Genomic DNA, 27,577 nt, shown 5'->3' on the forward strand with positions numbered 1-27,577 from the left:
CCCGCCACCCCCCCCCCCCCCCCAACCCACCCCCTCCATACGTGAATGGAACGAGAAGAAGTGTAACAACTAGTAGAATGGAAAATGCCCTCTAGCATGCTCTTCATGCACTTCTCGTTTGTTTATTAAGTATGGACATAGATATAGATACGTCTACTGAAATGATTTCAATTACCGGTGCGCCGGCCGGAGTGGCCGAGCGGTTCTAGGCGCTTCAGTCTGGAACCGCACGACCGCTGGGGTCGCAGGTTCGAGTCCCGCCTCGGGCATGGATGTGTGTGATGTCCTTAGGTTAGTTAGGTTTAAGTAGTTCTAAGTTCTAGGGGACTGATGACCTCAGAAGTTAAGTCCCATAGTGCTCAGAGCCATTTGAACCAATTACGGGTGCTGTTAGTATTACGGTACAAATAACATCTCATAATTATGAAAAAAATGTTTTGGCCATCCGTTTATAAGCGAAAAATTTCAGGTGGTTTAATATAAAGATTCTGGAAGATCAATTGGCATTATTCATAAAAAGGAAGAAAACTGAAAGCCATGAGTTGTATTTCGTTTTTCTGTCTTCAAGGTTGTAGAAAACTTCAGCTTTGTTACGAGAAAATTCTCTTGTCCCTTACTTGGTTTTACTGTGCTATAAATGGCACACCGTTATGGGCCTCCCTCTGCAACATCCCATGAAAATTAAATTCTGCAGACGTCGTGCTCCCTGTTCCGTTGCGCTGGATGTATGTCTATTCCACAGCGTTGGGGGAAGCGCTTTCGACAAACTACCTCCTACGTCCTTACCGTAACTGTCTACATCTAACTACACATCTACGTTCCGAAACCAACCTTACTGTTTGTGGCAGATGGTAAATTGTGTACCAGTCACTTTGTCCCCTTTCCGTTACGGATGCGAATTGTCCGCGGGAAGAACGAAGTTTCTGTGTGAGCTCGACTCTCTCTCATTTTACGTTCACGGTCTTTCCATGAGATGTACGCAGGAGGGAACAACATATCGGTTGACTCTTCTACGAACGTACGTTCTCGCTGCTTCAAGAGTAAACCCCACGTTGATACACAACGCTTCCCACAATGTCTTCCACAGGCGTTGGCTCAGCACCTCCGTGACACTTTCACGCATACTAAATGAACCTATTACGGACGCGCTGCTTTTCTTTTAATCTTGTCTAGTTCATCTATCATTCCTATCTAATTCTGATCCCAGAATAATAAGCAATCCTCAAATATTGGTCAACCGAAGGTTTTGTAAGCTCTCTCCTTCGTGGGTAGACTACACTTATTGACGACGCTTCCAATGAATGGCAGTCTGACATCTATCTTTCCTGTGACTGGTTTTCTGTGGCTGTACCACTTTATATCGCTTCTTAAGCATACTCCCACACATATAACGGATGTGATTCCTTTCAGCGATTGTTCTGCAATTGTGTGTCATACAATAACGGTTCTTTCTAACCATTTTGTGCAATACTTTGCATTAGTTTATATTGAGTGTCAACTAACAATCCCTGTGCCAAGCATCTACCCTCTGCAAAGATTGAGTTTTTAATTAAAGCTTTTCTTTAGGCAGCAGTCTTCTGACTGGTTTCATGTGGCCCGCCACGAATTCCTCTCCTGTGTCAACCTCTTCATCTCAAAGTAGCACTTGCAACCTACGCCCTCAATTATTTGTTGGATGTACTCCAATCTCTGCCTTCCTCTACTGCTTTTGCCCTCTACAGCTCCATCTATTACCATGGAAGTCATTCCCTGATGTCTTAACAGATGTTCTATCATCCTGTCCCTTCTCCTTGTTAGTGTTTTCCACATACACTATGTGATCTGATGTATCCGGACACCTGACTGAAAATGACTTACAAGTTCTTGGCACCCTCCATCGGTAATGCTGGAATTCAATATGGTGTTGGACCACCCTTAGCCTTGATGACAGCTTCCACTCTCGCAGGCATACTTTGAATCAGGTACTAGAAGGTTTCTAGGGGAATGGCAGCTCATTCTTCACGGAGTGCTGCACTGAGGAGAGGTATCGATGTCGGTCGGTGAGGCCTGGCACGAAGTAGATGTTCCAAAACATCCCAAAGGTGTTCTATAGGATTCAGGTCTGGACTCTGTGCAGGCCATTCCATTACAGGGATATTCTGCAACCACTCCGCCGCAGGCCGTGCATTACGAACATGTGCTCCATTGTGTTGAAAGATGCAATCGCCACCTAGAATTGCTCTTCAAGGGTGGGAAGCAAGAAGGTGCTTAAAACATTAGTGTAGGCCTAAGCTGTGACAGTGGCATGCAAAACAACAAGGGGTGCAAGCCCCGTCCATAAAAAACAAGACCACACCATAGCACCAACGCCTCCGAATTTTACTGTTGGCACTGCAGACACTGGCAGATAACGTTCACCGGGCATTCGCCATACCCTCACACTGCCATCGAATCGCCACATTGTGTACCGTGATTACTCATCACACACAACGTTTTTCCACTGTTCAATCGTCCAATGTTTACGCTCCAGACCCCAGCGTCCCAACTCACTGCGTTCTTTGGTTTCGGCTCTTGAGGAACAATCATCTGTGTTTCTTCAATAGACAATTAGACACTTCATTGACAGTGCCCTCAGCAGAAATCAATCCATTGTAAAGACAAAGGCTCGGCGCAGCCTATACTAAAGTCTACCAATAGGTGTTTGGATGCATTTGCTTAGGTTGGGTTTATACCCCCATGTTGGTATGAAATCACTTTACATTGGTACATCATGAATGCTGCTTCAAAAAACAAAAATGTCGCACGGGATGGTTACGTCTGTAAATACGTGTGAAAGAGAACCAATTTCGATAATCAAATCAGAGATGTATCAGGTTTCTTTTATAGTGAATAATTTTATCTGTAAAAAAGCGTATTTAATCACGATAAAAACACTCTCTCTCTCTCTCTCTCTCTCTCTCTCTCTCTCTCTCTCTTGTTATTACCCTTAGAGGTAACGTGTGTCGATTCCTCTGCGGATTTGAAATTTAATCTTGAGAGCGAAGAGCTCTGTAAGATGCTTTTGAATTACTGTATTAGACGTGGAAATTCAGGTATTCATTTGTAAAGAGGACTGAACACTGAACTCTTAATGTGGATCTTAATAACAATGCATACACGCGGTTAACACAGTTACATTATAAGACTCTGAAAAGTACTGTGGTTACTGTTAAGTCGATTCATTAGACTGAAAATGACAACTCTGATTATTTTTATGGTTGTGGTGAGAAGGGGATAGGGCTCCTATAAGGATGTTATCGGCAGTTGGAGGAGCGCTCATACGCCTTACCAATGCCTGTAATTGTTGTGATTTTTGTGTACTGTTCCCTCCGAGTTGGTGTCATTCGAAATTCTCTTAACTGGAAGCAAATTAACTTAAATACCATTAACGGCCAGATAACAGTATTTTCAGTCTGCAGTGCCAAAATAAGTAACTCGACCATTTTAATTTGCATTTTAGAGTCGGCAACAGGATTGCCACAACTACACTATTTCGTTTTCAACTACACGGCCTAATGCTAAGAATACATACTTTTTAAATATTTACTTTTTTAAATATTAGATTTGATATCTAGTATTCCGTTGGCCGTCACATTCCTCTTCGATATTCTTTGTTCTGGAATACTGCAGTTTACACATTTGACGAATTTCCATTTCACAAAGATTTAATTTTGTGTAATGTTGGTGACCGGTGTATAATCTTTTGAAACGCAAAGTGCAGTGTTAAACAAGTGGTACCCGTTTCAGACATTTACGTATTTCGGTGGATATTCTGAGCTTAGAGGATTCACACTGAAAGAAATGAATGACCTTTCAGTTTACCTGATGTTTGTTTAAAGAATCAGAGATTCTGCGCGCAGCAAAATCAGTACCAGCGGAATACGTGGTTGGTTACAGGGAAGTAACGGAGATTAGTGTTTAATGGGGAAGAAATGCGACCTGTCTCCTTTTCAAAGCAAATATCACAGCACTTGGCTTAACTGATTTAGGACGGAGGAGGATAGCTTCAGGCGGTGTGACGAGTCGGAACGAAGAGCAAGGCTGTGTGTTCGTGTGACGTCAGGCGAGAGCTGTATACTGCAATGTTGCCTAGAGAAACGGTGCTGTAAGTAGGGAACTGGAGTGTTCAGTTACCTGTAGCGCTCTCGATGACAAGAACATGGCGAGCACAAGTGAAACGGAGCAACCGGCTGTATGGCAGTATGGGAAAATCCTTTCCTATGTGTGCGGTACGGTTAAATTCATAAGTTTTTAGTATATAACAGAGAAGTTCGGTGTATTAGGAAATGTAATTTGTAGCGTCAATACGCTGTGTGCCGCGCAAATGAAATGAGAAATATCAAGGAGAAGAATGTGAAGCAATAATGCCGGGATTAAAGCAATATGCTGATGTGGAGGACTAACCAAGTACCTAAGCGTATCTCAGTCTGAGCTACAGAGTGGCTCTTCATTTAGCAGAAAATGTAAGGCCTGTTTACTGAAAGAGGCTTTGAGAAAAAAGTGATTGTGATGACCACTGAAGAAATGTGCCCATGTTTGGTATAAGACTTTGAAAGAGTAAATTTTGTCACGTAAGACTTATGTGACATATGTATGAAATGGGTGCAGATGCCCAAAAGGAACTGGGCATTATGGCACGTAAGTTTGCACACTATTCTTTGGCTGTCGATGTGAATGCTGACGTATCAAATATTGCACAGTTATCTGTTCTCACTAGGGGTGCCGACGTCAAGTGCAACATCACGGAGGAATTGTTGGATTTAGTTCACTTGAAGTTATCACCAGGGAGTTGGTCTGTTTTAAAGGTGCTGAAAGATCTGTTTAAAATATTTGGTCTGAGCTGGAATAAGCTAGTTTATGTCGCAGCAGATGGGGATCTGTCAATGGTAGGGGTCAATGTGGGATTAATAACATGCATGGAAGAACATTTGAAACGTGTTAATGCTGCAACAAATGATGTTAGTGCAAACCATTACATTCTTTATCACGAGAATCTTTGGTCAAGTACATTAAAGTTAAAAATGTTATGGATACAGTGGCACAAGTTACAAATTCCAACTGGTCAAGAGGCCTTAGACACTTAAAACTTTTCTTAAAGAATGTGGTAATCAGTATGGTGATCTTCCTTATCATTTAACGTGCGCTGGTTCACCATGAGTAAGGTGTTAGATCGATTCTTTGAATTGAGAGATGAAAGAGTATTATCGATGTCTAATCAAAATCCGTCTGTTCCTCAGTTTAACAAAAATAATAATAAATTAATTAATTAAAAATAATTGGATTGTGACTTAGCTTTCCTTGCTGATTTAATAGGTCACTTGAACGATTTAAATACCTCACTCCAAGGCAAGGGTTTCATAAAAAGAGTTAGGCACCATAGAATCAAAGCTTTCAAAATGGCACTGGCTCTGTGGACGAATCAACTGCTGGCTGGAAACACTGCGCAGTTTCCGAAGTTACCGCACGTGCGTACTACAGATATTAGTGTCTCTGAAGACTACGTGCAAATCCCACAAAATTATCGTAAATAATCTGAGTCCAAGTTTCAAGATGTATAAACGTTATCTACTACGTTTCAGCTCTTTTCAACCCCGTATCCAATGGTTGTCAACAACTTCCCTACCAGATACCGACTGGAACTGTTAAATTTACAATGTGACGATTTGTTGAAAGAGAAATCTAGCCACAGGGAAGACCTGGCTGATTTCTATAAGAATGTTCCTCAAATTAGATTGTATGCACAAATTAGGCTGTATGCACTTGCTGCGTGGGTATTATGTATGTTCGGTTCGGCTTAATATTTGTGCGGACAGTTCTTTAGAATTATGAATTTAGCAAAGTCCAAGTCCCGATGCACCTTGGCAGATAACAAGCTAACATGAAGTCTTCGGTTAAAAATGTCCCAACATTACGTCCTAACATTAATAAATTAGTTAAAGAAAATGTAGGAAAATGGCCGCTTACTTGTCCTCTTCTAAACTACAGTGAAAATAGTATTATGTTCTGTTATATTTACGTTATAACATGACCGTCCTGAACATTGAGCTACAATGTTTGTATATTTTCTCATAAAATATAGCCAAAATGCAACTGTTAATAATCGGGACATTATGTAATTGAAACTGTCAGCATTTTAATTACGACATCTAAAACGTCAGTTGTGTAAATAGTATGAGACCTGGTTCCTGTCTCTCCTAAATTGCTGCATCCCGCACGCTTCTTCCCTGCAGCAGGAGTACAGGGGGCGGTGACGTCACATGCTGGACTACTACTTTGGGAATCGAGTGCTGACTTCAGATCAGCGCCACCTTTTCTCCTCTGATTTGGGGAAAGGACGGAAAGCTAAATCTGGATGGCTGGCCGCAGATTTGAATTGCCCTCCAAAACGTGAGTCCAGTGCGGTAATCACTGCAGCCACTTGGCTAGGTTCAAATGGCTCTGAGCACTATGGGACTCAACTGCTGTGGTCATCAGTCCCCTAGAACTTAGAACTAATTAAACCTAACTAACCTAAGGACATCACACACATCCATGCCCGAGGCAGGATTCGAACCTGCGACCGTAGCAGCAGCGCGGCTCCGGACTGGAGCGCCTAGAGCCGCACGACCACCGCGGCCGGCCCACTTGGCTAGGCTAGTACATTGTTACGTCTAATGCAAGTGAAAGAAGTGTTATGAAAAAAACACGATATATTATTTTAAGGAAAAAACAACAATTTTGATATTTTTTTACTAATTATTTATTTGTGAAACGTGGGTTTCGGGTTATTGGCCTATTGGCATCACGGACTGCTACAAATCTGGCACATTGGTCAAGTCGTTTAGCGTCTGCCTCAGTGCACTTCCAGTTCACATCATTACCCACAAATGAACAGGAATGATAATGAGGTCCTATACTCCGAGGAGCGTAGGGGACGATGCTGGAGACCCGCACCTCCGTACTGGGCAAGGTCCTAGCGGAGCTGGTTTGCCATTGCCTTCCTCCGACAGTAATGGGGACGAATGATGATGATGAAGACGGCACAACAACACCCAGTCATCTGGAGGCAGGAAAAATCCCTGACCCCGCCAGTAATCTAACCCGGGAACCCATGCGCGGAAAGTGGGAAAGCTACCGCAAGACCACTAGCTGCAGACAATGAACAGGAATACGGAACAAAATAAGACCGTTTTGAAAATTCGCTTTAACAGGCACTGGGCTCGCTTCAGAATGTGAAGACCACATAAATATCAGTAACATGTAAACTGTGGCACATGGCGTAAATCCTGCCTAGCCCAGAAACACTGTGCAGTAACATCCGCGGAGCCTTCCGCTGGTTCTTACCAAGAAGTAACTTGTTTAAAGAACAATTCGCGACGTTGATTCTAGCAGTTGCAAAAGGAGGTGATAATCTTGTGAACCTGAGACATAAGTACCAAACATGTTTAATTAAACGCATAAAGAAAGAAGTCAGAAAGCAAAATCCAAGTCCAATACAAAATCTGGCACTTAAACATAAGCACGGAGGTGCCACCGATAAATATGGCTGGAACTGACATTTTAAATCTGCACATCAGGCAGTACTACGTAAACTAAAAAATCACAATCTATACCAAATATACAGAAAGGTTTGGCAACCTGGTTAAAATTATGACCTCATCTAAACACAGTACAGTCGACAGCACGACTACCGTTAACAGAGGCAAACGCAGACGTTTGACGTCTATAATCTTTTATAATTTATACGTCAATGAAACGTTTATTTTTGAATACTGTCTGCAGGAAGAGAGAGATGAGGCACAAAATTTTCCATTACATATGTAATATTTTAAATATTTTTCATTCCAGTTTATGATCACAAAATAAATTCCTTTGGCAATGACCGGTTGCAGTCAGTAATGAGCATCTACAGATCTGTTCTACACCATGTCCTAATGTGATAAAGCCGTAATGGCGTTGTAAAAACGGCTCTATCACATTAGGACATGGTGTAGAACAGATCTGAAGATGGTCATTACTGTCTGAAACCGGTCATGATCAGAGGAATTTATACTGTGACCAATGAATGGAGTAAAAAAAAAAAAAAAAGACAGTTTTGGATCACTGTTCATATTCGCGACTATGTCGCAGCTGGTATAATATTTTAGCCTTCGTTGATTGAGGAAGATCACTTTTCCTTAAAGAGCAAAAGATTTAGTATGATTTGCATGCGAAATCGCGAGAAACTATGATTTTTTTACATACTTAACTGATGATACAAACAAAGCAGAGCGGCGAAATAGTCGAGTTAATTACAATAATAGATGACAATAAAACTGCTGTTAGTGATTATGCTAGAGCAACAGCCACTAAAAGGAGGACAGAAGCGCTAATTACTATAACAAAACGTGAAAACTATATAAAGTGACAACAAAAAGAACATTTTCGTGTGCTACTTGATGTCAATACGTCTACATTTTGTAGAAATATTAAACATTTACTATTACGAAATTATATCCGAAAACAAAAATTGTGTAGCTTTACTGATGAATACACTACCCGCCATAAATTTGGAAACACCTAGTAATTATAGACATTGGAAAGGAAATACAGTATAAAAATACATTTTGTTGTTTTCCAAATGTTTATTAAGCTCAAATAATACACAGGAAGATGCAACAATTAAATTTTCGATTCCTCAAAATAGCCACTCTTTGCTTTCATCACTGCCTTGTACACTCTCGGCATGCACTGCTTCAGTTTTGTCAAGATTTCAGGTGGAATTAATCTCCATTGTTGCTGCAGGACCTCCCAAAATTGTGACCCGTTCATGATTTCCCGTTTTAGGATCCTCTTGTCCAATTCATCCCATACCAGCTCGATTGGGTTACAATCAGGGGATTGAGGCGGCCGTTCCATGTTTTTTAATATTTTACGAACCTCTAGAGACTTCACATAGTTCTCACACAAGCGAGACGTATGTTTCGGGTCGTTTTTTTGCTGCAAGACAATCCCTTTCCCAATCAGATGCAAACCAGATGTCACAGCATGTCGCTGGAGAACAGCATGACAATCCTTTTGGCTTTTTTTCCATCTATTTTCACCAAATCTCCGACTTCATCCCCTCCAAAGGATCCCCATACCATCACAGAACCCCCTCCATGCTTTACAGTTGGGTCCGCACCTCGTGGTCGTGCGGTAGCGTTCTCGCTTCACGCGCCCGGGTTCCCGGGTTCGATTCCCGGCGGGGTCAGGGATTTTCTCTGCCTCATGATGACTGGGTGTTGTGTGATGTCCTTAGGTTAGTTAGGTTTAAGTAGTTCTAAGTTCTAGGGGACTGATGACCATAGATGTTAAGTCCCATAGTGCTCAGAGCCATTTGAACCATTTGAACTTTACAGTTGGAATTACGCACTGAGGATTCAAGCGTTAATGGGGTAAACGGCGTACAAATTGACGGTGTTTACTTCCAAATATTTCGAACTTGGATTCATCAGTGAATAAGACTCTTTCCCAGTCTCCCGCTGTGCAATGTTGGTGTGTCTTAGCCCACTGAAGCCTTTCCTTCTTGTTAACAGGGTGCCAACAGTGGTTTCCTTGTTGCTACATAACCTCTGAGTTTGTCATCTGCCAGGTGTCGTCTCACCGTTGACTCACTCACCGGTGTATCCCTCGTTGCGTTTAGTTCAGCAATTCAGCAGTCAATTCACTGCAATTTTACTGGTCACTACCAAATGCTTTTCCTGGCGTTCTGATATTTTACTGGGTGCTCCTGAGCGAGACCGATCTCCGTAGGAGCCTGTTTGTCGATACCGGTGTATGGTTTTGACAACTCCGCTGATGGAAATCATCAGTTTCTTTGCTAGTTGTCGGACACTATTGCCTTCGTGGTGCAAAGTATTTACCATTACTCGTGATTCATAAGGAATCTGGCACTTTGGGGCCATTTTCAATTACTTTCGCGGCGTGTTGTACCCTTATGCAAACGCAACTACAAGTGAACAGAAATGTAAACAACGTACCTGTACACAGCCATGCGGTCTACTCGCGCCACCTGGCGTGTTTAGTAGAACTGCTTGGACAGGTGACGTCGGTTTACATAAAACGGAGCAACACTAGTATGTTCCAATATGTATGTATATGTACAAAATTAAGTGTACAATACTGTACGTGTCATTATTAACCTTATTTGAGCTTCATGTTTCGTATTCTAACCAATAACTCACATAGATCACTTCCACCTTGCTCCGTTGTATTACGCAGCAGGTTGTTTCCAGACTTACGGAGGGCAGTATACGTTAATATATCCTTGTACAAGTATAAAGTAACCAGGCCGTACCACTCGCTCCTTTCGCCTCCAAGATTTCTACCTCACCCTTTATGGTCGTCCTATCCAACTCACCCCCACCCTGAAATACCTTGGCCTCACCCTTGACCGACACCTCACCTGGACCCCTCATCTCCTGACCATCCAGCAGAAAGCCCATTCCCGCCTCCGCCTGCTGAAACTCCTGTCCGGCCGGACATGGGGATTGCATCCTTCTACCATCCTCCACACCTACAAATCCCTCATCCGTCCTATCCTCTGTTATGCCAGTGTCGCCTGAATCTCCGCCCCCACCCGCTTTTACAAGGCCCTCCAAATCCTTGAACGCCGTGCGCTCCGCCTTGCCTTCCGTATCCGCCTTCCTTCCCCCACACGGCTCCTGTATGAACTGATCCTCTTCCCCCACCTCCTCTTGTTCCTCCAACATCTCCGCATCCTTTACATTGTTCGCAGGGTTGATCCCCCCCCACCCTCTGGTTTCCTCCTTCCTCTCCACCCCCCGCCCGTTGCCGCGCCTCTATCGCTGTATCCCTCCCTCTCTCCACCTCCACACCCTCCATCTCCTTCATCAGGGCAATTTCCAACGCCTCCCCCTCCCAGATGACGAACTTCGCCGTGACATATACCCTTCCTTCCAACTATAACCCGGCCTTGTTCCCCCCCCCCCTCCCCAGGGCCCCCTTCTCCTCTTTCCTCCTCCTCCCAGAGCGGATTTTCCTCCATCCCCCCCTCCCCTGAGACCCTGCACCCCATACTTGCCTCTCTCCTTCCCACATCCCTCCCTACCTGGCCCTCTTCCGAGCGCCCCCCATACCCCTCCCCCATCTCTTCCCCTCCCTCCCTTCTTCAGGTCTCCCTCATCTCCTTGAACCTGGCAGATCCTCTGTATTGATCAACATCAGTGTGCCACGTCAGTGTTGTGTTTCGTGCTTTTCTCGTGTGCGTCAAGAGGTGTGATTTTAATTGTGTACTGCCTTGAGGTTCGCCGTCAGTGCTACACTGTGTGCTATGCCATCCGTCAACACCTTTATGCTCCAGTCATACTGTGCCTTGTGTTCTTTTAATCGTCGCAGTGTGTGGCTTTTTGTATGTGCTACTTTTAAACAGTTTTTTATCTCCATTTTACAGTCACCCCGTTTTTTGTATATTGCCTTCCATGATGTTCTCCCTTTTTATATCTATGTTCGCCTTCTTCTCTCCTTTGCTGTTTTCAAATGTCTTCTATTGTTTTGTTCTATGTCTTTCGGCTGAAGAGCAGCGCATATGCTGCTGCCAGCCTGCCCCGATGGGGAATTGAAATACAATAAAGAAAAAAAAAAAAGAAAAAAAAAATAAAGTAACGAATTTACAGTCATCAAACAAATTAACCGCTAATACTAAATATACGAAATAGTATTTCACAATCATAGAACTCTGAAATAAATTGCTGGCTAATACATCTCTAGCAAGGCACAAAAACAAAAATTAGTTTTGAAGAATCCATCATGTTTGGCAGAATCAAAGAGTGGATAGTAACGTTAGTCTGTTTGTTTTTTTAGTAGCTGTACAGAAGAGTTCTTGTATTGTCTTTGATTTCATGTTGAGACAGTTTCCGCCCATTGTACCCAGAGTGCGGCATTTATACATGTACTACAAAACGGTGTCTGGTTTCTAGACAATGCCACGAAAAGGTGCGGCCTTTTCTCCGCAGCTTCTAGCTTCTGTGCTGTTTTGTAAGTCTTCTGCACACTGATCTATCCGGTTTTCCCGTGTAATATGAGCCACACGCATTGCAACTGGTCACTAAGCTGCAGGAAACGCGCTTAAACATTGCGCAGCATTGTCCTGACACAGTTACGCAGCAGAATGTAAATAATGTACTCTGAACACAATGGACATAAATTCTCTCTGTTTAAAATGCTACAGATTGAAAGATAACAAAAAACATCGTGAACATCTAATGGATGGACAAAGACAGTTCATTTACTTTCCACGCCTTGATACTGTCAGACCTGAGTGTTTCCTCCAGCCACTTTTGCTGTATTCAACTTTAAATGAGTTGCATGATAATTTATTCCAAGAAAAAATATTTTCCCCCTTTAATCACTTTAAACCACTTTCTGATAGTGCAGTCATAAGATATTGTGTAATTAGAATGTATGCGGTCACTGATAACAGATTACGGTGGTCGGAGCGAAATTCTAATATGGCCTCAAGGCTGCGATACGAGTTTCCGTTTTTTTTCTTACTCATATTTTTATTTTTTTGTGCATGGCGACTTGACATTAAACGTGCCCCTAATATTTCTTCTTTAATGTTCCCTCTCCTTTACTTTACGACTTTTGCAAAAGAGAGAGCACGGCCTCTGAAATTAAATGAGTCAGCGTAGCTACTAATGGCATTCTTAAAATAGTGGAAATTTGCTTTGGAACTGCAGCGAGGCTCTGAGAAGAGGAATCTTCAGATAAAGAGCTCAACCAGCGTTCTGGGCTCCTGATAACAATAAGGAAGCAACCAGAAATATAATCAGTTCCGCTTCTTTTAAGAAACTTATGGCGCTGCCTTTATACAATGGCCATTCATCCATCTCCGGTGCGTAATTAATTTCTTATTTCGTGAATGGCGGGAGCAAGGTTGTTTGGGAAGGAACAGAAAGGGGAGGGACCGTGGTGGGGGATGGGGGAAGCTACAAAAGCATTAATGGGTTTGCCGGAGAGAACATTAAATTTGTTTACGATGGCGTGTACTGGTGTGTCTCGCTGAGAAGAACTGTTCTCAGTCTGTGGGAGACAATTATTGATTTACGTTCTAAAGGCAGTATGAAGATTGACGTTATTAGATCTTACTTAATTCCTCGAGCTGTAAAGCTAGAAATTTTGTAATCTTCGTGATTAAATTTTTTCGTTTCTGTTGCTGTTACCATAATGGACTGTTTATTGCAAAAGAATGTCTTACGACGGGACACATCTCTTACGCTGCGCATTTAAAGAGACTTCTCAAGAGGGAACTGTTTCCGATCCGCGAAATTTACCTTCAGAGTAATGGTAGCCTGATAGATTTTACTTCTTATTCCGCTGAACACATTTAGAACACTTAATGCCTTGAAGAACTGTCATTAGAAGCAACGCAATCTACTGGGTATTCAGAGTGTTTTACTTAGGCGTATTGGAACTATGTAAAGTAGGAAAAGCAGATACGTGCATCAGTCTCGTTGGTGGAATAGCTGACGTGGGTCTCCGGCAGTTCTCGGACAGTGGCACCTTTCTAATGACATAAAAGGAATAATTTACATATTGCTATGCAACGATACTCAGATATGTAATACACCAACGTATTATTTTATTAATTCATCTTCCACAAAACTGAAAAAAAAGAAACATTGTGGCAAAGTTCATATTGCAAATAGCGATTTGTTTCTGTTTTGCACTGTGCTCCTCCCAGTTGAATTCAGCATCACGCAGTAGTCCCAAGAGGTTAGCACTGTTCACGACTTCTACCGATCTGTAATCACATTTTAGTCATATAATATTGGTAAATCTCTTACAAGTTCTGAATTGTATTTAGTGTGTATTTTCAAAGTTTTGTGACAAAAATTTGGCTAGGAACCATTTATTAATATCCATGAAAATTTAGTTAACCGATCTTTCTAAAACTACACTTTATTTGCTACTTATCGCACTGTTTGTATCGTCTGAAAACAACACAAACTTGGTATCTGGTAATGCTACTGATGAGAGGTCATTTATGTACACAAAGAAAAAGCAAGGGCCTTAAGGTGGAATCTTGTGGGACGCCACGTGTAATTAGTTCCCATTTGGATGATGCATGATAGCTTAATTCATGTCTCTTTTCTAATGACACTCTTTTATTCCTGTCGGCGATACAGGAATTGAACTCCTTTGCAGCATTTTCTGGTAGAGCGTAATATTCCAATTTACTTAAAAGGACACTTTGATTTACACTGTCAAATGCCTTTGACAGATCATAAACTGTACCAGTAGCCTGTAATCCATAGTCTAATAAATTAAGTACATTTTCACTGTATGTGTAAGATAGTCTTCTCAATATCAAAATCCTTTAGAAATACGAACTGAGACTCGGGCAATATATTATTTGCTGTCAGTTGATTAAAAAGCCGACTGTATATTACGTTTACTGAAATTTTTGAGAATGCTGGTGAACGTGAAATTGGACGGAAATTTAACGGTATTTCTTTATCTCCTTCCTTAAAAAAGGGCATAACTTCAGTATATTTCAACCATTCAGGAAATGTACCACTAATAAACTACTGGTTACACAGATGGCTTAACATGTTACTAAACTCAGATGCACACTCTTTAACCAATTTCGTTGGTAATTTAAAATAGCTGATATAATTTTTTGATTTTGAAGATTTTATGAAGAACGTTACTTTTTCTTGGGTAGTGAGGGTTATATTCCTATTACTGAAGTTACATGTACTGTCTGGTCTGAGGTACTCCATGGCAGCATCTACTAAACCTGACAGCCCCATCTTTTCCTTAACAGTTATGAAATGTTTGTTAAAAAGTTTTCTAGCTTTGCATACATCTCTTACCAATGTATCATTTACTGATAACGCTATTTGCCCCTATCCATGTCTGGTTCTTCCAGTCTCCTCCTTCGCTGTATCCCATACTGTGTTTATTTAGTTTTCTGATGTGATTATGTTTTTCTTGTAATGTAATTCATTTGATACCTCCATTACTATCTTTAATATTTTGCCTTGTAACGTGCTATAGCACGAACATCAGAGCTGTCTCTGATTCACAGATACAGTTTCCCTTTTATTTTACACGATACTTTGATTCCTCGAATAATCCATGGTTTCTTTGCAGACTTTGGTCTAATCTGGGTTAGCTTTTGGGGGAAACAGTGTTGAAATAACTGATAACGCTATTTGCCCCTATCCATGTCTGGTTCTTCCAGTCTCCTTCGCTGTATCCCATACTGTGTTTATTTAGTTTTCTGATGTGATTATGTTTTTCTTGTAATGTAATTCATTTGATACCTCCATTACTATCTTTAATATTTTGCCTTGTAACGTGCTATAGCACGAACATCAGAGCTGTCTCTGATTCACAGATACAGTTTCCTTTTTATTTTACACGATACCTTGATTCCTCGAATAATCCATGGTTTCTTTGCAGACTTTGGTCTAATCTGGGTTAGCTTTTGGGGGAAACAGTGTTGAAATAAGGTAAGTATTTTATTAATAAAAATGTATTTTTAATTCAATCCATTAGCGCTGTATACAGCACTACGGCTAACGTCTTTGTGGGATGTCCTACAATAATCAATTTTGGGCTCACTGACCATCTTCTTGAATTCAGATGCAATAGTTTGATATCCTGTTCAGTATAAACATCTAACAAAAGAACCTGCATGGCATGCTCCAAGAGGTCATTGACTACTGATTTTGTAATACAATTTCGTTCATTAGACCTTCTTATAAAAATATTATCAGTAACTGTTTGTGAGCAAATCGCTGCCCTAGTTGGAAAGTTTTCGATAGAAATGAAGTGGAATGATACAGTCACTGATTCTAATGGTTGTAATAGATTCTTGCTCTTAGACGTTTTTAGAAAATCTACTTAATGTCACCAGAAACCACTATATCTTGGTTTTTTGTTGTTAAATTGGCAGTAGAGCTTCAAGGTGGTTAATGAACAGATTAAAATTATGAACCATTTATTACGAAATTCTTCTTCCGTTGCATATACTCCCATATCCTTTCTCTAGGCAAAATTTATGAATGTCTATTTCTTTAATTTACGACAATTCCTGATGAATGTTGCAACTCCTCCTTTCTTCACTTCTTCTCTACAAAAATAAGATGCTAAGCCTAAACCCTGTAACACTAACAAATCTATGCCAATGGTCACATGATGTTCAGAGAGACAGATTATTTCAGGTGGCTTGATGATTCTAAATCTTCAATGCACATAATTAGTTTGAATGTTCTGGTGCGGTGAAGATAGCTGGAATTACCCACTGACTGGGTTAAAATTTGGTGGAAATACGATACCTGCCGATTGCCGAAAATTTTTAACTAACTTCTGTTTGTGCTGATGCAATATGTCAGATTTATATAGTTTGGTTTCTTTCTCAAACTAAAAGTTTGTTTTAATCTTAATCTCTCTTAAAACTTGGTTTCTTTCTGTCCTCCCTATCCTAAACAAAGCTGCTATTTTGAATACTGTAGCCACTGGTATATATCGCTCATGACAGTGCTTCCCTCCCTAAATTTTCTGCTGTTAGCCCAGCCAGTTTACCCTTCCCTTTCCTATTAAGATGAAATCCTAGCCTAGTAAATTCCAATGTACTGAGAGAACCACTCCAATATGTGACTCTGATCGCGACATAAGCAGCCGCTCGACCTCCAAATTAACTTTCCTGATTAAAGAACTCAAACGGGGTCGGTCACGGTGCCTGAAACCACATTCAAATTCAACATTGGTATGCCTCGATGCTGATATGATCTTTGCGAGGTCACACTTGTCCTATGTCAGTGCTATTACCTGGCCTACTCACAATGCCTTCCTTGGTGAAGTCTTTGCAAAGTGATCCTAAATCCTCTATCACTTCCTCCAAACCAATACAATTTAAAATAAATTGTGGTCTGGTATTCAAATTCTATTTCATCCTGCAAAAGTGGACCAATAGCTCTATCGTGAGAACTACCTAACAACAAAACTTTGCCTTTACTGACTTCCCTACATTCTTACTTTTTATGTTTCCTGCCGAAAGTTTGTTGTGCCCTATCTACAACAACGTCTGCTTGAGGCTCATCAATTTCTAACTGAAGCTACAGGTCAAACTTATTTTTCACATTAACCACAAAGCTGTAATTCTAAGCCCCGGCCGGAGTAGCTGAGCGTTTCTAGGCGCTACAGTCTGGACGTTCAGAATCACTAATACTATCGCCCCTCCCTCCTGGCTCACTTTGTATATTGCCAGTCATAAGCAGCATTTATCACGTTCAAAAGCTTTAATTTTTGCTGTCCGCAGAAGCATCATGTGAGGAATGGCAGAATGAACGGTGTCTCCCTCAATTTTTGCCACCACGCGTAGACAGACCTCACCCCGCACGCTCCCATTCTTTTCCCTGCTACTATTTGTTTATGAGCAAAGCACCTTCTGATGTGATGCGCACTATGGTAAAGTGTCTAAACAAATACAAATGTAGTAAAGCTTCATTCCACAACGACTGACACTGCAGTCGTACAGCGGGTACTTACGGCAGGCAGTGCGAAGAAGGATATGCCGAGGAGGGCGCAGAAGGAGGCGATGACCTTGCCCTGCCACGTGATGGGCACAGCATCGCCGTATCCCACGGTGCACAGCGTGATCTGCAACACACGAATCATCGTCAGCCGTCAAGACGACAGACTCAGTTACAGCCGATGACCTTCTCATTACACTGCTTCAGTGTTGTGTTCCGTCCAGGAATCTGTATTCATGTTCAAATGACGTCATTATATGTAAATTGTTGGTGGAGGGGGAGAAAGGAAAGGAAAAGGGACAGACTATTGATGCCAGCTCCATCGGGACTTAATGCGGAATCAGCTTCGACGAGAGAACATGTGGATTCCTGGCCCATCGAGGCGAATCAGTTATATGAATGCATTGTGTCTGTTCTTTGGACATATAATTGTACCGCCTCGATGGACAACGAATCCACCAACTTCAGTGTGGACGCCCAATTACGTCAAACCTCGTGAGGGAATCTCAAAGTATGGAGTAATGAGGACACGAAGGGGACTGCGGATAGCTGACGCTAGATGGGAATGTGGATCGACAGAGAGGTGTGCCCAGATAGTCCGCACAATTGAGATAAACACTGTGTGCCGGAGGCGCACTGTTTGACGCAACTGCCTCGTGCGCGGGAGATCCTGGGCTCGAGTCTGACACAAATTTTAACTTGTCGCTGCTGATTTCGCATGAAGTCCCGTTGTAGCTGACATCGAAAGTCACTTTCCTTTCTTCTCCTCCACATTACATAATACGTATCACAGATGCGGATTCCTCGCGGTGTCTGTTCTTTCGGAAATGTCCGGAAGTACAGACACAACATATTCGTACAACGTCATTTGATATTCGAATTCCAACTGTAGCGATTAGTGTTACTTGCATTCGGAGCGTAACTGCTAATGCAGTTCTACAAACTACCGCAATATTCGTCGAAATGTTGGCAATTGGAAATTCAGCACAGGCATTAAACCGAGAACAGAATGGCGAAATAGGCATTCTCTAATACCCCCCTGGTCACCATTTCCTTCTCATTTCGTACGATTGTAATACATAATTGAAGAATGCACATATAAATAATGCTGTTCTAGTACGATGCGGTTACAAAGCTTTTTCGAGAAACAGAGGTTAAAAGTTTCAGAGTCCTGTAGAACATAACAGGTGAGCGCCAAACGCCGTGCAGCGTTATTAGAGTAACCGGTGAAGTCGACAGACTAGAAGTTTGCATGTACTGTCTTCATTTTTCTCCTTTCTTCGCCCAAAAAGTTTCATCGCTGCAAAGAATCGTGTTTCTTCGTAAATGAATAATAATGATAACCATAGTGATCTGCCAATTTAAGCGGTTGCTCTAAAACCGCTGTTCGATGGTTGGCCCTCTCGTATGGTATTCAAAGAGCAGTAAAACTTTGAACCTCCAGTTTTCGAAAAAGCCTGAGAAGCCATTGTATTAGAGCTGGCATTGTTACAGATAAGTAGTTGCCCACTACAATAATGCGAAAGACGAGCAAAACTGATGACTCGGGTGAATGGTTCCTTTGCGCAAAAAGCAGGATTATATGCAGTAGTGTGGAAATGCTTTTAAGAAGAAGGTACATGAAGTACTTCATCTGGTTCGGTGGAGAGATTTAAAACTCGAGAGAAAGTATAAGGAGCTGTAAAACCAGTTTAGAACGTTACTTATGTGGAGAAGAGAAGGCACGGGCGGATAAGGACTTGGACGATCTCATTAGTGAATCTAAATACAACAAACTCAAGGCGGAAGCAATCGTTCACTAAAAAGTCGGGACAAAAAGTTCACTGAGTGGAAAAGGATCACGACTGGATGTTTAAAAAATGATAAGAACACTGTATATTGTTCTCTGATCTACGTTTTTCAAAAGAATTTGCTGGTCACGTTTCTTACCATCTGGTAAGTTAATTATACACTATGTGATCAAAAGTATCCGGACACCTGGCTGAAAATGACTTACAACTTCGTGGGGTCCTCTATCGGTAATGCTGGAATTCAATATGGTGTTGGCCCACTGTTAGCCTTGATGACAACTTCCACTCTCGCAGGTATACGTTCAACCAGGTGCTGCAAGATTTCTTGGGGAATGGCAGTCCATTCTTCACGGAGTGCTGCACTGAGAAGAGGTATCGATGTCGGTCAGTGAGGCCTGGCAGGAAGTCGGCGTTCCAAAATATCCCAAAGGTGTTCTGTAGGATTCAGGTCAGGGCTCTGTGCAGGCCAGTCCATTACACGGATGTTATTGTGTAACCACTCCGTCACAGACCGTGCATTATGAACAGATGCTCGATCGTGTTGAAATATGCAATCACCATCCCCGAATCGCTCTTCTACAGTGGGAAGCCAGAGGGTGCTTAAAACATCAATGAAGGCCTGTGCTGTGATAGTGCCACTCAAAACCAAAACAACAAGGTGTGCAAGCCCCCTCCATGGAAAACAAGACCACACCGTAACACCACTGCCTCATAATTTTACTGTTGGCACTACACACGCTAGCAGACGACGTTCACCGGGCATTCGCCATATCCACACCCTGCCATCGGATCGGCACATTGTGTACCGTGATTCGTTACTCCACACAACGTTTTTCCATTGTTCAATCGTCCAATGTTCACGCTCCTTACAGCAAGCGAGGAGTCGTTTGGCATTTACCGGCGTGATGTGTGGCTTATGAGCAGCTGCTCGACCATGAAATCCAAGTTTTCTCATCTCCCGCCTAGCTGTCAGAGTACTTTCAGTGGATCCTGATGCAGTTTGGAACACCTGTGTGATGGTCTGGATAGATGTCTGCCTATTACACATTACGACCCTCTTCAACTGTCGGCGGTCTCTGTCAGTCAACAGGCGAGGTCAGCCTGTACGCTTTTGTGCTATACGTGTCTCTTCATGTTTCCACTTCACTGTCACATCGGAAACAGTGGAGCTAGGGATGTTTAGAAGTGTGGAAATCTCGCGTACAGACGTATGACACAAGTGACACCCAATCACCTGACCACGTGCGAAGTCCGTGAGATCCGCGGAGCGCCCCATTCTGCTCTCTCACGATGTCTGGCAACTGAGGTCGCTGATATGGAATATCTGGCAGTAGGTGGCAGAACAACGCACCTAATATGAAAAGTGTTTGTTTGTGGGGGTGTCCGGATACTTTTGATCACATAGTGTATTTTGATACACTTACTTTTGCGAACCTTCTTACCAGGACTGTTCCGCGAAAGCGAAATCAACAGCCACGTCCTACTCCGTTACTTCTAGACGTAAAATTACGATTCAAATGAATCCTCAAAATAAAGTGAGTATCCATGTGTCAGTGAGTCGTAATGAGAGAGACAGGGCGTTCACTGGGACATCTAATACAAGTCAAAAGGACAATTACTTTTGTGTAAGGAGAATGTACATTACGTCCTCTTGCCTTTGAATCTCAAGACTGTAAAAAGACCTGACAAGAGCAGGTAGAGTCACGGTTTCTCATTAGACTTCGAGGTACTGGTTACGAGGAAGTGACGGTACAACTCAAGTGACTTCTCTGAGTGTTTCTGCATCCTCGGTGGACAGCAGCAATATTGATGTGGTCTCTATAGCAGGAATAGACGTTCTAAGTATGTCGACTTGCTGCTGTCAGTACACTTTCCGCTCACCAGGATTGCGACAGGCGCAGAAAATCGGTGAAACCAGTCTGTTAAACAGTTTCGTGGTACCTTTCCTCTCAAACCGCTCCCGTTTGTTCATTAGTTCGCTCCATAGCCGTTTGTCAATAGTGACCCTACTTGTGTGTTTGGATTTAGCATGCGATGCTACTGGACTATTTGAGCTAGCTCTCGACAACCTTGGCACTGTCACGCTTCCTTTGTAAGATCGGCATCCTGTCTTGCTTGCGACTTCGTTGCGGTTTCCTGTCTGATTCGCTGCGCACAGTGTTTATGTGCAACTGCACAGGTAATAACGTAGTCCACCTTCTGTTTGCCTGAACCATCGTCTATGGGTTACTTTATCAATGGAAACCGTGTTATTTGCAGTAGAACCAGAATTTATCTCTGATATCAGGTGATGGGGTTGTACGTCGAGATGTAGAAGTAAGCAGCACTTGCCAAAAGATTTACGGCTACTCGAGAGACTCTGGCAAAATTCTGTATCGGCGTGGGAGTGTCGTAGTTCGTGATAGCGTTACCAACCTGGAAAATATGGACCATATCCTGCTGAGGGATACGAACGGTGCTGCTTATGACGCGATTTCAAATTCCGTCTTACTCGCTATAAGGCCGGGATGAATCACCAGGTATGTCTTGTGAAGACTGAACGCTCAAGAGACAGAACAATGTGCGATGGGTCTCAATTTCCAACCCATTAAGTGGGTACTGGAAATGCTTGGCAAACGTATTGCTTGGCGTCCTGTAAAACCACGCCACGTGCTAGGCGTGAACGGTGGGAACACTTACTCTAGTGACATCCGTAGACAGTTCACGCTTCGCACATGTCAGGGTTGACATACGCCCAGGGTGCCTCGTGCGACACGGAAACTAGAATTCTGATGAAAAGTCGGCACAAATGGCTGTCTGGACTAGAGTTTTCGCTTTATTCTCGACACTGAACATTCTGGTTTCTGCTGAAAACAGTAACAGACACCCAGTGACACCGTATTGTGTGAATTATCTGCAATTAATAAGAGTACATTTGATAGCTTAGCTAAATATCAATTACACTTCTATGTAGCACCTAACACTCTCTCATACAGTTCCACAAATTCTTTTGAAGAACGCATAACGCTGGCAGAACCAGCTATCACTCTTTAATAATTCTGGAGCGAACGATTAAGAATGTTATTAATACTCTGAAGTAAAACCAGTGTTAAATGCATTTACAATGAACACATTCTTCGATTACAAATGACCGTTTACTTTTTTAACGGATCCATAATGGTTGCATATTGTGTCACAGTGAAATATACAGTAGAGGAAATCAGTATAAAGGTAGGGCTCCACGAAAGTAATACTACCGTGTCTGAAGTACACGTGTATCAAATTTACTATGAAAGCAGTAGTTAAATACACTCCTGGAAATTGAAATAAGAACACCGTGAATTCATTGTCCCAGGAAGGGGAAACTTTATTGACACATTCCTGGGGTCAGATACATCACATGATCACACTGACAGAACCACAGGCACATAGACACAGGCAACAGAGCATGCACAATGTCGGCACTAGTACAGTGTATATCCACCTTTCGCAGCAATGCAGGCTGCTATTCTCCCATGGAGACGATCGTAGAGATGCTGGATGTAGTCCTGTGGAACGGCTTGCCATGCCATTTCCACCTGGGGCCTCAGTTGGACCAGCGTTCGTGCTGGACGTGCAGACCGCGTGAGACGACGCTTCATCCAGTCCCAAACATGCTCAATGGGGGACAGATCCGGAGATCTTGCTGGCCAGGGTAGTTGACTTACACCTTCTAGAGCACGTTGGGTGGCACGGGATACATGCGGACGTGCATTGTCCTGTTGGAACAGCAAGTTCCCTTGCCGGTCTAGGAATGGTAGAACGATGGGTTCGATGACGGTTTGGATGTACCGTGCACTATTCAGTGTCCCCTCGACGATCACCAGTGGTGTACGGCCAGTGTAGGAGATCGCTCCCCACACCATGATGCCGGGTGTTGGCCCTGTGTGCCTCGGTCGTATGCAGTCCTGATTGTGGCGCTCACCTGCACAGCGCCAAACACGCATACGACCATCATTGGCACCAAGGCAGAAGCGACTCTCATCGCTGAAGACGACACGTCTCCATTCGTCCCTCCATTCACGCCTGTCGCGACACCACTGGAGGCGGGCTGCACGATGTTGGGGCGTGATCGGAAGACGGCCTAACGGTGTGCGGGACCGTAGCCCAGCTTCATGGAGACGGTTGCGAATGGTCCTCGCCGATACCCCAGGAGCAACAGTGTCCCTAATTTGCTGGGAAGTGGCTGTGCGGTCCCCTACGGCACTGCGTAGGATCCTACGGTCTTGGCGTGCATCCGTGCGTCGCTGCGGTCCGGTCCCAGGTCGACGGGCACGTGCACCTTCCGCCGACCACTGGCGACAACATCGGTGTACTGTGGAGACCTCACGCCCCACGTGTTGAGCAATTCGGCGGTACGTCCACCCGGCCTCCCGCATGCCCACTATACGCCCTCGCTCAAAGTCCATCAACTGCACATACGCTTCACGTCCACGCTGTCGCGGCATGCTACCAGTGTTAAAGACTGCGATGGAGCTCCGTATGCCACGGCAAACTGGCTGACACTGACGGCGGCGGTGCACAAATGCTGCGCAGCTAGCGCCATTCGACGGCCAACACCGCGGTTCCTGGTGTGTCCGCTGTGCCGTGCGTGTGATCATTGCTTGTACAGCCCTCTCACAGTGTCCGGAGCAAGTATGGTGGGTCTGACACACCGGTGTCAATATGTTCTTTTTTCCATTTCCAGGAGTGTATAAGACATAAACAATCATTACAGAATTACAAAGTTTCTTTCATAATACGAGTAAAATAATTAGGCATTTGCATTTCCTGGATTTAAATTGGTATAAAGACACTCACTATCCTGTTCTGTTATTGCACTATTAGTACTTCGTCCAACCTCCGTTCCTTCTAATTATCTCAAAAATTCTCTTCGCCATTGATTTTGTTGGGGTTTGTAGTTCTTGCAGTGAAATTATTGTCCCTTCTTATCGTAAATCTCTTCCCAGGTCATATACGACCTCTACCTGCCATTGCGATAAACACGCCTTGCAATTATTCCCCGAAGGTATTTCTCGAGGTTCAAATTCGGGCTGCGTGCAGGCCAAGACAAGACATCGATATCTTTTATATTACAATCATTTTTTTGGTTCTGGCAGAATCATACATAGGTATATTATCTTGCTGAAACATTAGACCTTAGGCCCCCCCAGTTCTGTTTTTAGCATCTAAGTGAACATGTTAGAGTTCATTCTACCATTCAGGCAAGCAATGCGTGTTTTACCTTTAGCGTAGAAGGCTGCCCAAGTCATAAGACCTCCACCACCAATATTTATCGTCATTCTTACCTGATGCTTTGTTGTCAGATTATGCCAATAATACTGAAATCCATCCTGCCCATCCAAATTAAACTTCTTCTCATCACTGAAGATCACATTATCTCATTCCGTAGTTCATGACATGGGCGGCCAGTGTGGCCGAGCGGTTCTAGGCGCTACAGTCTGGAACCGCGCGACCGCTACGGTCGCAGGTTCGAATCCTGCCTCGGGCATGGATGTGTGTGATGTCCTTAGGATAGTTAGGTTTAAGTAGTTCTAAGTTCTAGGGGGCTGATGACCTCAGCAGTTAAGTCCCATAGTGCTCAGAGCCATTTGAACCATTTTTCATGACATGTTTTTCAGAAAACTCCAGTCTAAACTGTTTATTTTTGGGTGTAAAGGAGGGTTCCTTCAGTCGTTTCTTGAATGCAAGATGTCTGTCATGTGACAAAATTTGTCGTACATTGCTGGCAGTTACTGGCAACTGTAAATCAGCAACAAGCTGAGAATAATAATGATTTGTGGTCCTTGCTTTGAACAAAAGTAACCGTTTCTATGCCACAGATAATTTCCTACTTTGCCCATATTTCCCATTATGTCCGCATCGTGCTCCAAATCTAACGAAATTATCAATCACTGTATTTGAACAGTTCATATTCTTGGCAATTTGACGATTAGAGAGTCCCATTTCCTTGTACACTCCTGGAAATTGAAATAAGAACACCGTGAATTCATTGTCCCAGGAAGAGGAAACTTTATTGACACATTCCTGGGGTCAGATACATCACATGATCACACTGACAGAACCACAGGCACATAGAAACAGGCAACAGAGCATGCAAAATGTCGGCACTAGTACAGTGTATATCCACCATTCGCAGCAATGCAGGCTGCTATTCTCCCATGGAGACGATCGTAGAGATGCTGGATGTAGTCCTGTGGAACGGCTTGCCATGCCATTTCCACCTGGCGCCTCAGTTGGACCAGCGTTCGTGCTGGACGTGCAGACCGCGTGAGACGACGCTTCATCCAGTCCCAAACATGCTCAATGGGGGACAGATCCGGAGATCTTGCTGGCCAGGGTAGTTGACTTACACCTTCTAGAGCACGTTGGGTGGCACGGGATACATGCGGACGTGCATTGTCCTGTTGGAACAGCAAGTTCCCTTGCCGGTCTAGGAATGGTAGAACGATGGGTTCGATGACGGTTTGGATGTACCGTGCACTATTCAGTGTCCCCTCGACGATCACCAGTGGTGTACGGCCAGTGTAGGAGATCGCTCCCCACACCATGATGCCGGGTGTTGGCCGTGTGTGCCTCGGTCGTATGCAGTCATGATTGTGGCGCTCACCTGCACGGCGCCAAACACGCATACGACCATCATTGGCACCAAGGCAGAAGCGACTCTCATCGCTGAAGACGACACGTCTCCATTCGTCCCTCCATTCACGCCTGTCGCGACACCACTGGAGGCGGGCTGCACGATGTTGGGGCATGAGCGGAAGACGGCCTAACGGTGTGCGGGACCGTAGCCCAGCTTCATGGAGGCGGTTGCGAATGGTCCTCGCCGATACCCCAGGAGCAACAGTGTCCCTAATTTGCTGGGAAGTGGCGGTGTGGTCCCCTACGGCACTGCGTAGGATCCTACGGTCTTGGCGTGCATCCGTGCGTCGCTGCGGTCCGGTCCCAGGTCGACGGGCACGTGCACCTTCCGCCGACCACTGGCGACAACATCGATGTACTGTGGAGACCTCACGCCCCACGTGTTGAGCAATTCGGCGGTACGTCCACCCGGCCTCCCGCATGCCCACTATTCGCCCTCGCTCAAAGTCCGTCAACTGCACATACGGTTCACGTCCACGCTGTCACGGCATGCTACCAGTGTTAAAGACTGCGATGGAGCTCCGTATGCCACGGCAAACTGGCTGACACTGACGGCGACGGTGCACAAATGCTGCGCAGCTAGCGCCATTTGACGGCCAACACCGCGGTTCCTGGTGTGTCCGCTGTGCCGTGCGTGTGATCATTGCTTGTACAGCCCTCTCGCAGTGGCCGGAGCAAGTATGGTGGGTCTGACACACCGGTGTCAATGTGTTCTTTTTTCCATTTCCAGGAGTGTATGTACCGATTATTGATTTTTCACCACGTGGTAACAGTTTTCTGCATAGCATTGTCACAGTGGTGGTTTATGTATACAACAGCCACTGTCACTAATGGTGTCTGTTTCACACTTCCTTTATACCGTGTTCCACCCTGTACCACCTGAATCGTTGATGTCTCGTTATATACTGTGCTACTGACGTCAAATTAGGTTCCATTTGACTGCATTTATCGGCATACTGGATTTCATACTATTGCATATACTTTTGGCACCACTGTTCCAACTGAGAATCTTATTTTTCCTGCAAATATCCATGCCTTTATACTGATTTCCACTACTGTATACTTGTGCGTTATATGAATAAGAGTCTGTCCTCTGTACTTCGGTTTATAAAATTATAATATCCGATACATGTTTCAGAGCGTCAGCTCCATCATAAGAGTCTACAAAATTCCCGATAAGATGACAAAAGCCACAAATGAATCTTGGAAAACCTGGTGATGGCGCTTATGTTCCGAAATATGTATCGTGAACAAAAATCTAAAAAACGGAATTTCGAAGGAGTTTTATTCAGAAAATGTATAGACCATTCATTCATTGCGACAAGTGTTCAGCATAATGTCGACAAGAAGGATGTTCGAATATGCTATAAACAAAGGTTCAAACGTAAAATAGTTGCTAAAAAGCTGGAAAATTAATAAGGGCAATCTTTTAACAATATCTTGGACATGCCGTCTTTTGATGCTAGAATAAAATATAGGGCCTACATTATTTAGTGAATGTCATTGTCTGCTACAAACTCAAATAAGGAAGTTTTCTTGTTTCAGGGTGCATTAACTTGATTGAAATGTAGCAGCCACAGGTTCCAAGGAACGGGAAGTACA

The 27,577-nt window shown here is 43.5% G+C and overlaps 1 protein-coding gene across 1 annotated transcript in view; it reads right to left on the reverse strand.

The window, feature by feature from the left end:
- LOC124606737 (potassium voltage-gated channel subfamily KQT member 4) overlaps window positions 1-27,577 on the reverse strand; it is a 1,016,202-nt gene that overhangs the window by 321,752 nt on the left and 666,873 nt on the right. The window contains exon 6 of the mRNA XM_047138769.1: window positions 17,542-17,652. Coding sequence (XP_046994725.1) covers window positions 17,542-17,652 — 111 coding nt within the window. The remainder of the gene's footprint in view (window positions 1-17,541; window positions 17,653-27,577) is intronic.

This window comes from Schistocerca americana, chromosome 3 (genome assembly GCF_021461395.2).
Source record: "Schistocerca americana isolate TAMUIC-IGC-003095 chromosome 3, iqSchAmer2.1, whole genome shotgun sequence".
Classification (NCBI taxonomy): Eukaryota; Metazoa; Arthropoda; class Insecta; order Orthoptera; family Acrididae; genus Schistocerca; species Schistocerca americana.